Genomic DNA, 16,894 nt, shown 5'->3' with positions numbered 1-16,894 from the left:
GCCGCTGCTGCTGCTGCTGCCGCCAGGTTCGGGCGCGGGGCCGGAGGGAGGGACGGGCGGGGGGCGCAGAGAAGGGGCGCGCGCCGGGCCGGGGAGTCCCGTTGCCCCTCCGGCCAGCCCTCCGGCCCGAGTCGTCTGGGCGCGAGCCGAGAGAGCCCGGGGTCGCGGGGTCGGCGCCCTGGTCGTCGGTTCCGCTGTCTGCGTCCCGCACCCTCCCCTACTCGTTCTGGGGATAGATGGGGAACTGAGGCCGCTGGCGCCTACGGGAGGGGGCATCGCTGGGAGGCTGGGGGCCAGCGCGCCCGCCTCTCCGCGCCGCAGGCCGCGCCTCGTGCAGGGTCTGGGGAGGAGCCCGCTGGGCAGGAGGCCTGCGGGCGGCCGGGGGTTTGTCAGGGCTGCAAGGGGAGTCTGACGGGGGAGCGCCGCTTCTGTCCCCTTGACGCTGAGACCCCAGCGCTCAGAGTCCCTGAGCTCCTCAGCAGCCCCGGACTGTGGCCCCTGCTGTGTTTGGGAGGGGGTAGCAGGCAAGACCCCATTTCAGGGCGCCGGCAAGTTGGGTTGGACTTCCCGGAGGATTCCCGTCATCCCCTCCCGCGCTGTCCTCAGGCCCGTAAGTGGGAAGGGCAGAGGGCTGACTCAGGTCGCCTGGGTGTGGCTTAGAAACAAAGGGGGTTCTCCCCCCCTTCAGGGAGGTAAGGTCTTTGACCAGGCTGGAAAAAGAGACTTAGCAGGAACCATGCATGGGTCTCACTCCAAGATCATGGGAGCCAAGTACACACCCAGCTTCTCAGAGGGTTGGTGGCCAAACCCCTACGGGGTCCTGGGTGGGCTGCAGTCTCCTACAGGCTGGGAGGCAGAACCCCTGGCTCCCCGGGTGGCCCTGCCCCGGGAGCCCCTGGCCATCTCTCCATCATGGAGGTAGCAGGCCGACTGTGTTTGCACCGACCCCGCCCTGTGTTAACATTGGAGGTGAGGGTAGTTGGTGAGCTCTTCCCTATGCTAGCCCGAAGCAGCTCGCTTACTGCAACCCTGCGGGTGGATGCAGATGTAATGGATGCTTTTACGGGTAAAGAAAGTCAGGTTCAGAGAGGTTAAACCCCTGGCCCAAGCTCACACAGCTGACAAGCAGTTTGGCAGGATTTGCACCAGATCTCTCCCAACTCCAGCCCAGGCTTGTAACCAGTTTCTCCCTGGATGTGTGTGACCTCGTGTGTCTGGCGGGCCTCAGTTTCCCAGTCTGTAACTCGAAGCGCTGCGGAGTCCCCACAGCAGGCCGTGAGGGGGCTGTGGGTGGGCGGTGTCCCTGGCCAGGGGAAAAGTGACACTTCCTCCCCTCAGTGGCCGTGGCCTCCGAGGCCGAGCACCGTCTGTTTGAGCGGCTGTTCGAGGATTACAACGAGATAATCCGGCCTGTGGCCAACGTGTCGGACCCAGTCATCATCCAGTTTGAAGTGTCCATGTCTCAGCTGGTGAAGGTGGTGAGTGCGGGAGCCTCTCGAGCCGGGGCGTGGGGAGCGGGGCCTCTGGAAGAGCCTTTCCCGGAACCAGCCTGGTGTTCGTATTCACGTGACCACTCTCCTCTCTCCATCTAGGACGAAGTCAACCAGATCATGGAGACCAACCTGTGGCTCAAGCAAGTGAGTGAGCGGACCCTGGGCACTGCTGCCCCCTGGTGGTGGCTGCTGTCTCTACTCCCAAAGATGGGGTCACCACCGCCGGCCGGCTCTTCCTGGGCTTGGGGTCACACGCACTGCTGCACAGCCCCCCTGGAAGTCGGACCCTCAAGGCACACATGACAGGTTGCCGCCACACCTCCACAGTCACGCGTCGCAGGGGACAGACCTGGGCCTGGAGCCCGCCCCCGACTCTGGGCTGGTGCCGAGGCCACCTCCTTCCCTTCTGACCAAAAATCCGTCCTTCAGGAAAATCAGATGCTGTTTTCTTTGGCAGAGTGGGAGCAGGGGCTCCGGACTTTCCTGTTCAGATTGAGGTCAAAGACACCGGCTTCCATGGGCCCCCATCCCCCAGGGAGGCTTTGTCCAGCCCTGGACAGATAACTCCCTGGAGTAATGTGACCGTCTGCCGGCCCACGCAGCCTTCCCATGCTGCGGGGGCTGGGGAGGCAGGAGGGTACGGGGCCCACTGTGCACCTGCTCCCATCCCCCAGCGTCTGCTCCTACATGATTCTCGGGCCCCAGTGGGGTCCTGGCTCCTTCCCCAGAACCTTCAGACACCAGCCCCGCTTAACCTGGAGGTGGAGGAGGGTTGTGTGTCATTAGCATTCTTGGGGTTGGGGGGCGGGACAGGTGTGGGGAAGCTCCTGGAGAGCCGTCTCAGGACGTAGACAGCAAGCACATAAGGCATGCAGCCGGCCTGCACCAGCGGGGATCGCCGTTGGTCGGCGCAGGGCGGGCTGGCCCCGGCCGCAGAGGCAGCCCGGCGCGGTCTCCCCCACGGGCTCAGAGGTGCGGGCTTCCGCAGGACCGGTGAGGTCAAGGAAGGAGACCGTGCGGGTCCTTCTGCTGCCTCCCGCTCTCTCCCTGGCCTCTCCCCAGATCTGGAATGACTACAAGCTGAAGTGGGACCCTTCTGACTACGATGGGGCGGAGTTCATGCGCGTCCCCGCACAGAAGATCTGGAAGCCGGACATCGTGCTGTACAACAAGTAAGTGCGGGATGGGCCCTGCCCCGACCGCATCCAAGGGGGCTTCGCGGATCCGTGACTTCCACGGGGATATACTGAGCACCTACTGTGTGCCACGTGCCGGAGATCCCCACCCTGACCCCAGGGGACGCAGGCAGGCACCATAACCTCCGAGTGTGCAGCTAGGGACCGGAGGGGCGGCCAGGGAGGGAACGCGACCTTCCTCGAAGGTCAGGACCCAGGGAAGCTTCACTCTCCGCCCCTGATGACAGTGGGCCCACAGTTGCATGCAGCCTCTCCTGTCTCACAGGTTCTCTACCGCCCATCGTGGCGCCTCCGAAACCGGCCTCTTTCCCAAAACCTGACGCTTTCCACAGTGAAGCTCTGTTATTGGGCAAATCTTAAGTGATATCTTACAACATGTACTAGTTTTTCTCTGGGTATGGAAAAACAGCATTTTTATAGCTGTGCTTTCTGTCTAAAGTTAACATGTTTTAACCATGCACTTTTCAGCAAAGCACTTCATATAGAATTAATCAAATCTTAACGATTAAAAGTATTCTGTGTTTAGGTTTCTTATGCCGGATTAGTACAAAGTAATGTGTTTCAACTACTAGGACTGAAGAAGCTATATTTTTGGCTGAGTCCCACTTCCTGGTCACTGGCTAAAAGAAGGGTCTTTAGCCACTCCAAAGATGGGCCAAGGTTTTTGTTTGTTTTTTTATTGTTTTCCCAAGGAAATACATCATTCATAAATGTTTCTTTCATGCAACTTGTATTTGTAAATTTAGTCTGCACAGAACTGGGACACAAGATAAACTCAGCTGGTTTACAAAGCATGAGCATCCAGAGGCTTTTAGGGACCTGGACAAAACACTGAGAATTTTCACGAAGCTAGAATTAAGAAAATGTGCAGAAATTTTAATCTCATGATGTGAATTTCAAGGCTGTTTCCTTGCTGGCAATCTTGGGTGAACAGCTGGAGGACTGAGGGTGTGAGTTTAACAAGACTGAGTCACAGTGAAATGCTTCATGTTGGACATGGTGAGGAGCAAATAGCATAAGGAATTCTCGCAGAATCTGGAACTGAAAATAAGTTTTAGAGGAAACCGCGCAGCTCCTGTCTCTGAGTTAGGGCTGGAGTTTCTCAGGACTGGTCCCTCTCTGGAGAGTTTCTTTCATTTGGACACATGAGAAACGTCTTTGACGATCTCGGGCCAGAATTTCCCCTGTGGTTTCGGTTTTCTGAAGTTCACTCTCTAACAGGACCCTCAGAAAGCGCTCATGGGCACAAAATTCCCCACGTTCTTGCACGTTCATAACCCACTGTAGCCTTTTTAGATAATGCTTAGCTGGATATAAAATCCTTGGCCGAGATCTTCCTCACATGAAAGACTTAATGCTGCCTCTCTGTCCCGGGGTGAAGTGTTGTGTGAAAATCTGATGCCCGTCTAAGCAGGTGAAAACGGGTGGCTTCGGGAAGAGAAAGGGGGCCGCTGGGGCACGCACGCCAGGACCACGACCTGAACCAGGATGGTCTGGGCAACCGGGGAGTAGAGTCCTTGCAGGGGCTCTTCCTCCAGCTCGGGTGCCCGGAGCCTCCCTCCCCTCGTCTCTCAAGTCCCGTTGTTTGTGCCGCGCGCACAGGATAAGACTCGACACCAGGAAAGCTTTTTTCTGAGTCCCAGGACATGAGACTTGTCCCACTGCTTTGGTTTTTGTCTCCGGGAACTCTGTTTGCATGTACGTCGGAGCTTCACCCACATTCTGGATTCTTCTCTGGGGTTCTCGTTTCTGTCTGATGTGGACATCGGTCCTGTCTGGGTTCATTCCCGCAACCGCGCTTTCGACACCGTCTTGTTGCTTTTAGGCTTTGCTTCTAAGGTGGTTTTTGTTTCTTTTCCTGATTCTTCCCTCAGTTTTGCCAATTCTTGATACACCTGCTGCTCCAGCCAGGTTATTTAGCGTCTGGTTACACTGCTCCTTCCGCTTCCAGAGGTCACTTAGCACAGCTTGATCTGTACATTGGGCCGTGCCTTTCCCCGGCTCTGGGGCCGTCCTTCGGGGTGTGCACTTCTCTGCTTGTGATTTAGGCAGTCGTGTTCCTGCATTTCTCACACTACAGTCCTTCCTGTTGCTCTTGTGGAGATAGTGGCCTTTGCTGAACTTTGAGGACAGGCTCCCAGAGGGGACCGGGCAGGCGGCCCCGTCCCCTTTTGCCAGCTTGAGAGCATCTGGGTCAGCGGGCCCCAGGGTCGGAGTGCAGCCGCCGCTAGACACCTGCTTCTCCGGTCTGTAAACCCTCTTCCTTCTCTTAACCCGTTTCCGGCCCTGTTTAACGTGGATCCTACCCTAAGCAGCATTTTTCTGGGTGGGTCTGTGTCTTCCCAGGAGGGAGTTTGGGGGAGGAATGTCTGAGACCCTCGAGCCCACACCAGCCCCCATGGCCGTCCCTGCAGACCGTCCATGGACCGCACCATCTTCTTGGTTCTTCCCAACAAGCAAATCCATGGGCCCCCCGTTTCACTGCTCCCCTTGCTAAGGGTTCAACACAGAGCGGGGGCCTCTTTCTTGAGGGACAGATGTCTCCTCATGGTTTCTGTGTCTGGGGCTCTCGGGACACGAGAACTTCCTCTTACCCCGGCCATCACTGCTCCCGGTTGATCACCGTCCACGCAGGCCTCCCTGGGCTTGGCTTGGTCCCCACACGCTCGTATTCTGAAGCTCGTTTGCCTGTAACCTGACTTTGATGATGTGCTCAGTGGGTTTTCCTTTGCTCCCCGGGTTGCCTGTCTGTCTGCTGCTGGGAATTTGGAGAGAGCATTCACACCGCTCATCACCCTCGGCCCCCTGAGGCTCCGTCTCCCTGAGAGCAAGCCCCCACCCACCTTCTCCCCTCCAACGGCCTCACAGGCGGCCCAGAGCCCTCCCACTCCAGCTGGGTCTTGCCCCGCATCTCCTGGACCCCCGAGGCGACCGTTTATTACGTACGTAATGCGTACAAGGGCCCTGTCTGTGGTGGGTGCCGTGCCGCCCCCCAGGGCCCAGCTGGGTCGTGGTCTTCCACGGTTGCGGACACGGCCCGGTCAGCAGAAGGCCTCCAGTGCAGGCGCCGCCCCGGGACCAGGATCCCCGGGAACAAGCAGGAATGAGCATCACCCATCCGGGCAAACTTCACTCCGGTGTTTGGCCTTGGGGTGCACAGGGGTGGTTTAGTGACCCCTCACTTGTGCCCCGAGTTCCGGTGGGTCAAGGCCCTGCCACAAACACTCCATGGGAGCCCGCGGTCTGACCGTCAGTGTCGTCCTCAGGGAGGCCGCTGGACTAGAACGGTGGATGGCAAGGACTGGGCAGTAACTATTTTAGACTTTGTGGGCCAGTCCCAGCTGTGGCCCCTACTGCCCTTGTCACCAAAAACAGACACAGACAGGCTGGCTGTGTCCCAGTGGACACGTATTCACAGAGAAGGCGATGGGCCTGTGCACCGTGGTCTGGAGGTCTCCTTCCATTCCCACGTTTTGTGGGCCCGGGACGCCGTGAGGACGTTGTTCTGGGGTCTTCTCAGCCCCCCGATCAGGCCCCGCGGGTTCTTCAGGAGAATCACAGTCAGGGCCACATGGGCCCTGCCCACTCCTCGTGCCTCCCATCCGCGTGGAGCCGGAGCGAGAACGAAGGGCGCTGAGCATGAACGAAGCCCGCAGGGCCCCTGTGGGACAGACCTGCCGACCGGAGGACAGGGAGGCAGTGGCCTGGGGTTTTCACGCCAACGAGGGCCTGCTCCACGGAGGCATGGATGGGGGCAGAGACCAGCAAGACACAGCCCTTCTGTGTCCACACGTTCTCACTAAATAACAGGGAACACCCAGCTGTCCCCTAACGTGCAGGTGTGTCCTGTTCTCCCGCCGAGGCGGACGGGCGAGGTGGCCACTCCTTCTGCAGGGTGTGCATGCCTCCAGGGCAGAACTCGAGGAGACCAGTAGGGCCTCCCCCCAGGGTGAGGCCACAACCGTGACTCTCAGATGCAGGACGGGGGCCCACGGGGCTCTGTGTAGATGGTCCGGGCACGCGGAGGTGAAAGGCAGGGAGAAAATGGGGGCAGAGGGGGAACCGGAAGATAAAGTAACCTGTTGTGCAGGCTTTGGAAGACAAGGAATCAGAACCCATGAACGTTCAAGCAGAGCAGGGCTGGGGGTGGGGGTGGGCGCGTGGGGAGAGCAGGGTCGCGGGCCGCGTCTGGTGTGAGCCCGACTGACGGGGCTCCGGGTGGGGGAGTGGGACCCCGGCGGTCTCACGGCTCCACAGCCTGGCCTCACGCGCCCGTGGGCACACAGTGCGTGCCGGAGACTGAATGAGGTGCTGGCAGGTCTAAACCACAGCAGAACGAGGGGCAAATATCCCCACAGGTTTCCTGCCTCAAGGACAACATTCATCCCATTTCTTTAGAGGGGAAACAATCCCTTTCTGGCCTTTGAAAGCGTCTCGGTAAATATCAAGGCAGAGTCATGGCTGTGGAGTGAACCAGGGATGCGCCGGGGTGGGGGCATGCAGGCTTGGGCTGCGGTGTCCCCGTTGGTCAGTGGTGTGACGGCCTGGGCAACTTTCTCCGGCTCGCCCTCCTGCGTGTGGCCTCGTAAGCGGTTACTTGTACTCGCTGCCGGCGGTGTGAGACGCGGGCCCCGGTGAGCGCGTGGTCATGACCATGTGTTGCCCACCTGTCTCTGCAGTGCTGTTGGGGACTTCCAGGTGGACGACAAGACCAAGGCTTTACTCAAGTACACAGGGGAAGTGACTTGGATCCCGCCGGCCATCTTCAAGAGCTCGTGCAAAATCGACGTGACCTACTTTCCGTTCGATTACCAGAACTGCACCATGAAGTTCGGGTCCTGGTCCTACGACAAGGCGAAAATCGACCTGGTCCTCATCGGCTCCTCCATGAACCTCAAGGATTACTGGGAGAGCGGCGAGTGGGCCATCATCAAAGCCCCCGGCTACAAGCACGACATCAAGTACAACTGCTGTGAGGAGATCTACCCCGACATCACGTACTCGCTCTACATCCGGCGCCTGCCCCTCTTCTACACCATCAACCTCATCATCCCCTGCCTGCTCATCTCCTTCCTCACCGTGCTGGTCTTCTACCTGCCCTCAGACTGCGGCGAGAAGGTGACGCTCTGCATCTCGGTGCTCCTCTCCCTGACCGTGTTTCTCCTGGTCATCACCGAGACCATCCCCTCCACCTCGCTGGTGATCCCGCTCATCGGCGAGTACCTGCTGTTCACCATGATCTTCGTCACGCTGTCCATTGTCATCACGGTCTTCGTGCTCAACGTTCACTACAGAACGCCGACCACGCACACCATGCCTACGTGGGTGAAGACCATCTTCCTGCACCTGCTTCCCAGGGTCATGTTCATGACCAGGCCGGCAGGCAGCGAGGGCCCCACCCAGAAGCCGAGGCCCTCATACAGTGCGGAGCTCTCCAATCTCAACTGCTTCAGCCGCACGGAGCCAAGAGGCTGCAAGGAAGGCTGTCCCTGCCAGGATGGGACGTGTGGCCAGTGCCACCACCGCAGGATGAAAATCTCAAATTTCAGCGCCAACCTCCCGAGAAGCTCCAGCTCGGAGTCCATCCAGGCCGTGCTGGCCCTCTCTACGATGTCACCGGAAATCAAAGAAGCCATCCAGAGCATCAGGTATATCGCCGAAAATATGAAAGCACAAAACGAAGCCAAAGAGGTAAGGAGATGTTGTTCCCTGGGGCAGACATGCAGGGTGGGGCTGAGAGGTTCGACTGGGAGTCAGCGGCTGTGCTCGGCCCGGCTCCTCCACGGACCAGGCAGGTGTCCCCGGGTGTGCAGCATCACCGTTCCCAGCCTGTGTCCTCACGCGCACGGAGTTGGCGCCTGGAGTTGGTGTGCCCTGGAGTTGGCCCCCGAGCCGGAGTCGGTCCGGAGATGAGCCGGGAGAGGGCGCGAGAGCAGATCACCTCCACGTAGCCTGACCAGCTGAGCTTACGGTCGTCACTTTACTTTCCAACTGTTTGTTTACCCCATTTAGGTATAAAGTGCACATGTGTAACCCTGAGCCGAGTAGGGACATGGGACGTTTCCAGTGCCCCTCCTGGTGGTCCCCCACCCTCTGGAACCACTGACCCCGACCTCCTTCACCTTCCCTTCACCCCCATCCAAATGGAATTCCGTGGCGCACTCCCTTCCACGTCTGACCTCTTACATCCAACAAGATGTCCTTCCGAGACACCTGCTGCTGAATGCCACAGCTCCTGCACGTGTGGTCATTTCTAGTTTGGGGCTATTTTGAGGAAAGGGACCATCAGTATTCTTATACACGTCTTCTGGTGGACACACGCACCCGTGTCCCTTGCTGATCACTGCAGGGAGGCTTTTTTTTTTTTTTTAAAGATTTTATTTATTTATTTGACAGAGAAAGAGATAGCGAGAGCAGGAACACAAGCAGGGGGAGCGGGAGAGGGAGAAGCAGGCTTCCCGCCGAGCAGGGAGCCCGATGCGGGGCTCCATCCCAGGACCCTGGGATCATGACCCAAGCTGAAGGCAGACGCTTAACGATTGAGCCACCCAGGCGCCCAGGGAGGCATTTTTAACTTTGGCGGCAGATACTGTGAGGCTCCCGAGGCGTTGGGCCGGTGAGAGTTTCCGCAGCTGCACGCACTCACCCCAACATGCGAACCAGTGCCTGTGGCCGTCTTGGTGAGCTTTTCCTTGCTCCATAGCAACTCGGAGTCTTCTTCATATGCTTATTGGCCGTCGTACATCTCTCGTGAAGGATCCAGGCAAACTCTTTTGCTCGCTGTTTGTAATTGGGTGAACTTGTTTCCTCCACAGATCTCACACTAGCATGAATGTGAAGTATTAGGAGATGTTTTACACTTAATAATATCACATGTATGCTGCTCCCTGACCCTCTGTTTACCCCCAAGGTTGTCCGAATCACATGCGATGATTTTATAAGAAGCTCTGCTTTCACATGAATTGGCTGTGCCTTAGGTTGCTGATTAGCAAAGAGCTAATGAACGGATCGTTTCAGCTCCTGATGTGCGGTGGGTAGTTAGCTCGGATAGGGAGCAACTGGAGCCTCTTTCACTCCGCTCCGAATGCACAGGACAGTGGCGGAGACAGGAGGGAGCCCGCAGCCGCCGCCTGGCCCGCGCCCCACCAGCCTGCGCAGCTGTGAGCTTGCCACCGCCACCCCCACCGCGGGGCCTCCTGCTGATCCCGTCCTTGAGCCAAGAAGTCAGGCTCACCTTTAACTCCAGCAGAAGCAGCTGCTGGAGCACAAGAACCTGATCTGTGAAAATCTCATGTCTCTAACACGGATAACATTTGCAGGCACTCTCTACCCTTTCTTCATCCACCTTAAACGTAATCATTTCAGTTAGCAGAAATTTCGTAGATTGAGATCTAAGTATTCATAGGACTCCAGCCTCTGTCAAGCTATCAGAAACTAACTCTAGGGGCGCCCGGGGGGCTCTGTCGGTGAAGCCTCTGCCTTCGGCTCAGGTCGTGATCTCAGGGTCCTGGGATCGAGCCCCGCATCGGGCTCCCTGCTCCCTCTCTGCCTGCCACTCCCCCTGCTTGTGCTCTCACTCTCTCTCTCAAATAAATAAATAAAATCTTCAAAAAAAAAAAATTAACTATTCCAAAGTTACCAGGCACCATACAAAGTACGAGTTTCACAAGCATCTTTTCTACAAAAGGACACTGTTAAAAATTGCTACTTTTTAAAAGGGAAGTCACCACTGAAATGCCCAGAAGATAAATTAGTGGCAAACTGGTGGCCCAAGGTTCATGTCAAGGGGCAGCCACGGCTCAGCTCTGGTCATCCATGCCATGGGGGCTGGGGGCCTGCTATTAGCGCTCCCATTTTTCCAGAAATAGCAGAAATCTGGCCTGTTGGTAAGCGGGCAGCGAGAGCCAGGACAGACGCCCACCCTGTGCCGAGGACACACGAGCTGCCTGGAGGGGCCCTCCTTCCCCTGGATCTCGGTCCACGGTTTTCCAGGGAGGCTTTCCCTCCCTGGGTTCATGGCCTGGCCTGGCCGGTTTTCGGTGCGCTCGGCCCCCCGGAACCTCACTGCAGGGCTGGGCTCCCGACCACGACCACCCTGGCCCCCATGGCACAGGAATGCCTGGTGTTCCTGGCGTGGCCGCTCCCATGGGTCACCACGTGCTCCTGCTTGTTCTTACAGTAAAAGGTTTAGTTGTATTAACCCTGGAGCTTGGGGTCCCTTGAAAGCGCTCTTTGCTGATGGCGCCTTTCACAGCCTGTCATCCTGGGACGGCTCCAGCCACGGCACCCTGTTCTCAGTCTGGTCTCAGCCCAGGCCCTGGCCAGCATGTTCCGAGCTGCGGGTCCTGAGACAGCCTGTCCTGTGCTGGGTGGAGACAGACACCCACAGAGGGATCCGCCCACGTGGATGTTGTGTGCGCCGCGTGGATGTGTGCTCACTCCTTCCAGAGTCACTTCTGATCGGTGACTTATGCAGTCCGAGTCTTGTGGGTGCTCTCCTGTCAGGGCTCCGTTTCTACCATCTTACTATGTGTTTTCCATTTACCTTTCTTTCCTCCCAGAGTTCGTGTCGTGCACTGTGAAGTCTGAATCGTGGCCGCTGCTTGGAAAGCCCCATCTTCTGTTTCTGTTCATGGCGGGGTGGGGGGGGAGGTGGGGGCTGTGCCTCCGTGACTCAGACCCACACGCCGGGCCCACCGCATCGCCCGTTATCCGACCCCACCGTGCTCCCCTCGGCTCTTCCTGGCTGCTGGCTGCCCTGGATGTTCCGGGAGCTGTGTTCTGGATCAGGGGGCTGGGGGCAGACGTGTCGCTCCTTACTCTGCTGTCAGCCTCGCCGCGTGCATCCTGGGCCGTCCTCCTGCCCCTTTCTCCCCGCACCGCCGTGTCTTCTCCAGGGCTTACAGCTGAACCTTCGGAGGCCTGTGGGCTACAAAATGGAAAAACTCTCATTTTCCAGGGAGTTTAGCTGGATCCAAAATTCTAGAGTTGAAGTTCCTTTCCTTAAATACTTAAAAAATACTACTGGTTTGGTATAACTGATGAGAAGTTCTCAGTTAACCTGATGCTGTTTGTCTGACTGATGGATTGTGTGTAGAAGCCTCTGGAATCTGTAAACCCAGGACCTGGGTGTGCAGGTCTCTCCTAGACGGACATTCTCACCGGCCGCTGCCCCCAAACTTTCCCACCTTCAGTTCTCAGGGGGTCCAGGTTTTCTGTGAAGATTTCTCCCTGTTCCTCTTCCCCTGAACCGCACACGTGTGCTTCCAGCCCCCCACCTCTCCCCTCCTGCCCTCCGCCACCCACCCCTCCTCTTGGTACCTTCCTGCCCCTGCCCTCCACCCCTCCTCGTGGGTCCCCTCCTTGCGGGTCTCCTCCTGCCCCCTGCCCCTCATCCCTCCTCACAGGTCCCCTCCTGCCCGCCGCCCCCACCCCTCCTCGAAGGTCCCTTCCTGCCCTGCCCCTCCTCACGGGTCCTCTCTTGCCCCCTGCCCCTCACCCCTCCTTGCAGGTCCCATCCTGCTCGACACCCCTCACCCCTCCTTATAGGTCCCCTCCTGACCCCTGCCCCTCACCCCTCTTCCCGGGTCCCTTGCTGCCCCCTGCCCCTCCTCCCGGGTCCCCTCTTGCCCCCTGCCCCTCCCCCCCCCTTGCAGGTCCCCTCCTGCCCCCTGCCCCCTACCCCTCCTCGTGGGTCCAGTCCTGCTCCCTGCCCCCTGCCCCTCCTCGCAGTCCCCTGCTGCTGGCTATCTCGTCTCTTGAGTCTTTTCCTTGACTTGTCCGTCTGACTTGGTTCTTCTGTGATCCTGCTCCTTCTACTTCGTGTTTCTTTTTCTTTTTTTTTTTTTTAAAGATTTATTTATTTATTTGAGAGAGCGAGAATGAGAGAGAGCACATGAGAGGGGGAAGGGTCAGAGGGAGAAGCAGACTCCCTGCCGAGCAGGGAGCCCGATGCGGGACTCGATCCCGGGACTCCAGGATCATGACCTGAGCCGAAGGCAGTCGCTTAACCAACTGAGCCACCCAGGCACCCTACTTCGTGTTTCTGATACTCTGTGATCTCTGCAGATCTCATGTTTAGTTTAAATCCTTAACCTGTCTGCTGCGTGAATTTCCTTTCCTATGGCTAAGTCTGTGTACTGAGGTCTGAAAACTCACTTTTTCTGGGGGCGTCAGCCATCCTTGTGGATTGTGTTTGGGGAGGCGCCTACGTGGCCATAGACTGGACTAGACCACCCTTCAAATGTGCCTCCTTCCCTCCGGGTGACGTTGCCCCATGAGGGACATCTCGACCTCCGGCTTTTCACCTCCAGCAGGCTCTTGTCCGCTCACAAGGAACCCGCATCTCTGGGCAGGGAGAGGACAGGCTGCAAAGAGGCAGAGCTTTAGGGGTGAAAAGATCACAGCCCAAAGCTGTGCCCCGCCCACCCTCCCGAGGCCCTCCTCTGCCCGCCCCACCGCACCCCGGGCCAGGGGACCCCAGCCCCTAACATACAGGCTTCTCTGGCTTCTGGGACGTTCCAGGGCTGGGCTGGGAGAACGAGCCAAGAGCTTGTGCTAGTTCACTGTTTTGTCTGACGCTTCTCTGTTACCATTAGTTCCAAAGCTTCCAGAAAACACCCCATGTCATCTTGCCTTCGAGACTTTAACAGACCTAAAGTTAGTTCTCGCCCCGCTCTTTGTGCGGCATATGTGTGTTCATGTGTGAGACCCAGGTCCCCTCCTTCTGCACCGGGCTAAGCCCACAAAGACCTCAGAGGAACGTCTGTAGTTGGGGAAGGGTCATGTTTTTTATCAGCGTGGATATCAGTAGGTGTTGTCCGTGAGGGACTGTGTGCCAGCAAGTTATCTCACTCACCCTCGGAGGTAAGTACTGTTCTTTTTTATTATTTAAATTAAATTAGTTAACATATAGTGTATTATTAGTTTCAGAGTTCAGTGATTCATCAGTCTCATATAACACCCAGTGCTCTTTGAAAATAGAGCTACCTGGGTGCCTGGGTGGCTCAGTCGGTTAAGCGACTGCCTTCGGCTCAGGTCATGATCCTGGAGTCCCGGGATCGAGTCCCGCATCGGGCTCCCTGCTCGGCAGGGAGTCTGCTTCTCCCTCTGCCCCTCCCCCCTCTCATGCTCTCTCTCTCTCTCATTCTCTCAAATAAATAAATAAAATCTTAAAAAAAGAAAAGAAAATAGAGCTACCCTACGACCCAACAATTGCACTACTGGGTATTTACCCCAAAGATATGGGGTAATGTAGGGATCCAAAGGGGCACCTGAACCCCAATGTTTATAGCAGCAATGTCCACAATAGCCAAACTGTGGAAGGAGCTGAGATGTCCATCGACAGATGAATGGATAAAGAAGATGTGGTTTATATACACGATGGAATATTACTCAGCCATCAGAAAGGATGAATACTTACCATTTACATCGACATGGATGGAACTGGAGGGGCTTATGCTGAGCGAAATAGTCAGAGAAAGACAAATACCATACGATTTCACTCATGTGGAATATAAAAAACAAAACAGGATCATAGGGGAAGGGAGGGGAAAATAGAACAAGATGAAATCAGAGAGGGAGACAAACCATAGGAGACTCTTAATCACAGGAAATAAACTGAGGGTTGCCGGAGGGGAGAGGGGTGGAAGGATTAAGGAGGGTGAGTACTGTTCTTACCTGCATTTCACAGACGGAGAAATCGAGGTGAAGAGAGGTCACGTAATTTACCCAGATTCCCAGACTCAGGGATTGAAATCAGTGTGTCTCCAAGTCTGCGTTTCCACCCTCTGCCTGTGACAGCCTTGGAGGGGCTCAGCCGGCCAGGGGCAGGAGGGAACCACGGGGTCTATTGTGTATTTGAGGCCACTTACAAACCACAGTCTCGGGAATTCAAATGAAGTACCTGGCAAACAGGGCATTACAATTCTAATTTTAGCTGAGACTCCTTAGTGTCTTCAAGAGCACACATCCACTCCAGCTCATGATGGGAAAGAAAATTCTTGTGTCCCAGCCCCATTTCAGTGCACTTAATCCAATTACTAAATCACATGCTGCCTCTTTATTATGTGATTATTTCTTCAAAATCCATTGATTTATGGGTTCTCTCTTTCTCAATTCAATTATGGTTTCCTTGCTTTCTGAGTTGTCTAGGAGTATAATTAACACACAATTCTCCTTCCTATTTCAAGCCTGAACTGAAGCTGTATTATATGCAATTAGTCTTGTTCTTTCTTCCAGCTCTTACTTTGTTGTCAGCAGTTACATCTGATTTCCAGCCTGTCCACGACACTTTGGCCTTATGGTCGAAGGGGATCTTTGGTTAGCTGGGCCTGGGGAGGGCCGTGGGGACGATGATGATGGCCTGGCCCTGATGTGCTGATTTCATGTGTGGAACAGATGCTGACAGGAAATTAGTCTCTAAAACGGGATAAGAATAGTACTTAGAAGCAACGGTAAATGACAGTTGGATTGTATTAGCTTTTCTAACAAGGCCCAGGAGCCCTCCCTCAGGCACAAGTCAAAGTTTTACTAACGTTATGAGTTAGAAATCAGTTGAGGAAAAAATAGATTATGGGGCACCTGGTGGCTCAGTCGGGGAAGCGTCTGCCTTCAGCTCAGGTCACGATCCCAGGGTCCTGGGATGGAGCCCCGCATCGGGCTCCCTGCTCCGCGGAGAGCCCGCGTCTCCTCCTGCCTCTGCCCACTGCTTGTGCTCGCTCAAATAAATAAATAAAATCTTTAAAAAGAAAAAATAGATTATACATTAAGAAATGTTTGTTTCAAGATTTTATTTATTTATTTGAGAGAGAGAGAATGAGAGACAGAGAGCACGAGAGGGAGGAGGGTCAGAGGGAGAAGCAGACCCCCCGCCGAGCAGGGAGCCCGATGCGGGACTCGATCCCGGGACTCCAGGATCATGACCTGAGCCTAAGGCAGTCGCTCAACCGACTGAGCCACCCAGGCGCCCCCCTTTTTTTTTTTTAAGTAAGCTCTACATCCAACGTGGGGCTTGAACTCATAACCCTGAGATCAAGCGTTGCACGTTCTACTGACTGAGCCAGCCGGGCGCCCCAAGAAATTTCTGATTTAAAACCGATTTAACGTAAATATTTTATACTTGTTTCTTGCAGGGCATAAAAAGAAACTTGGCAATAGTGGATGTCCTCAGGTGGCGTTAGGAACATGAGATTTCTTGCATTTGGTGGCAGAATGGTTTCTGCTGCTGCAACATGTTTATTCGATGTTCCTGCTGAAAATGGGTTTCCTCCGCCTGCCCTTCATGCTTTATTTTTTCCTCTTTCCTGATGTTTGTTTTTGTTTTTCAGATTCAGGATGATTGGAAGTACGTCGCCATGGTCATCGATCGCATTTTCCTGTGGGTTTTCATCCTGGTGTGCATTCTAGGGACGGCGGGGTTGTTTCTGCAGCCTCTGCTGGCGAAGGACGAGGCGTGAGCACCGCACCACGTTTGCCAGAGGGTGACCCACGTGGGCAGGGGGCGCATTTGTTTCTTCTGGTGGTAAAATACACTCACCCAGGACATGCACCGTCTTCATCACTGTTCGGCGCACAGTTCAGCATAGGACACACCCACGCTGTTGTGCAGCCCCCACCCCCACCTCCAGACCCTCTTCGTCCCAGGAAACCCAAACTCCCCAGCCCCTCCCCCCCGCACCCCCATTCCACTGTTTGTGGGATTCTAAGTACCCCACACAAGTGGAATCATGCAGTGCTCGTCTTTTCGTGACTGGCTTCTTTGACCGAGCATATTGTCTTCAAGGCTCGTCCGCGTCATAGGTGTCAGAATGTCCTTCCTGTTCGAGGCTGTGTGATACTCTGGTGCCCGTGTGTGCATTCTGCTTATCCATTCATCCGCCGCTGGACACCGGGGTGGCTCCCACATTTTGGCTGCTGTGAACATGGGTGCACGAGAATCTGTTTGAGACCCTGCTTTCAATTCTTTGGGGTGTATGCCCGGAGCTGGAACTGTCGGATCCTGCAGTAATTCTACTTTTAATTTTTTGAGGAAGCACCGAACTGCTTTCCACCGTGGCTGCACCATCCCGCGCACCCACGAGGGCTCCAGCCGGCCTCGTCCTCATCAACACTTGCTTCCTGGGCTTTTGGTAACGGCCATCCTAATGCATGGGATGCGGTGTCTCACTATGGCTTTGATTTCGCATTTATGTGATGTTGAGTCAT

At 56.0% G+C, this 16,894-nt stretch overlaps 1 protein-coding gene across 1 annotated transcript; it reads left to right on the top strand.

The window, feature by feature from the left end:
• Positions 1–13: 13 nt before the first annotated feature.
• Positions 14–16,146, top strand: CHRNA3 (cholinergic receptor nicotinic alpha 3 subunit). Its single transcript, XM_044917821.1, has 6 exons — positions 14–26; positions 1,339–1,478; positions 1,593–1,637; positions 2,556–2,665; positions 7,369–8,380; positions 16,018–16,146. Exons 2-6 carry the CDS (start codon positions 1,458–1,460, stop codon positions 16,144–16,146), a joined length of 1,317 nt encoding a protein of 438 aa, XP_044773756.1. The 5' UTR covers positions 14–26; positions 1,339–1,457.
• The last annotated feature ends 748 nt before the right edge of the window (positions 16,147–16,894 follow it).

This window comes from Neomonachus schauinslandi, chromosome 9, assembly GCF_002201575.2.
Source record: "Neomonachus schauinslandi chromosome 9, ASM220157v2, whole genome shotgun sequence".
Classification (NCBI taxonomy): Eukaryota; Metazoa; Chordata; class Mammalia; order Carnivora; family Phocidae; genus Neomonachus; species Neomonachus schauinslandi.
Note: the sequence above shows the minus strand (reverse complement) of the source record. Positions and strands in the feature narration are given on the sequence as shown.

Bases quoted from the DNA above. Each gene is read 5' to 3' on its own strand.
- CHRNA3 (XM_044917821.1), top strand. From the start codon at position 1,458: ATGTCTCAGCTGGTGAAGGTG. The intron at 1,638-2,555 runs GTGAGTGAGCGG...GCCTCTCCCCAG, and splicing joins CCAACCTGTGGCTCAAGCAA to ATCTGGAATGACTACAAGCT. The intron at 2,666-7,368 runs GTAAGTGCGGGA...CTGTCTCTGCAG, and splicing joins GACATCGTGCTGTACAACAA to TGCTGTTGGGGACTTCCAGG.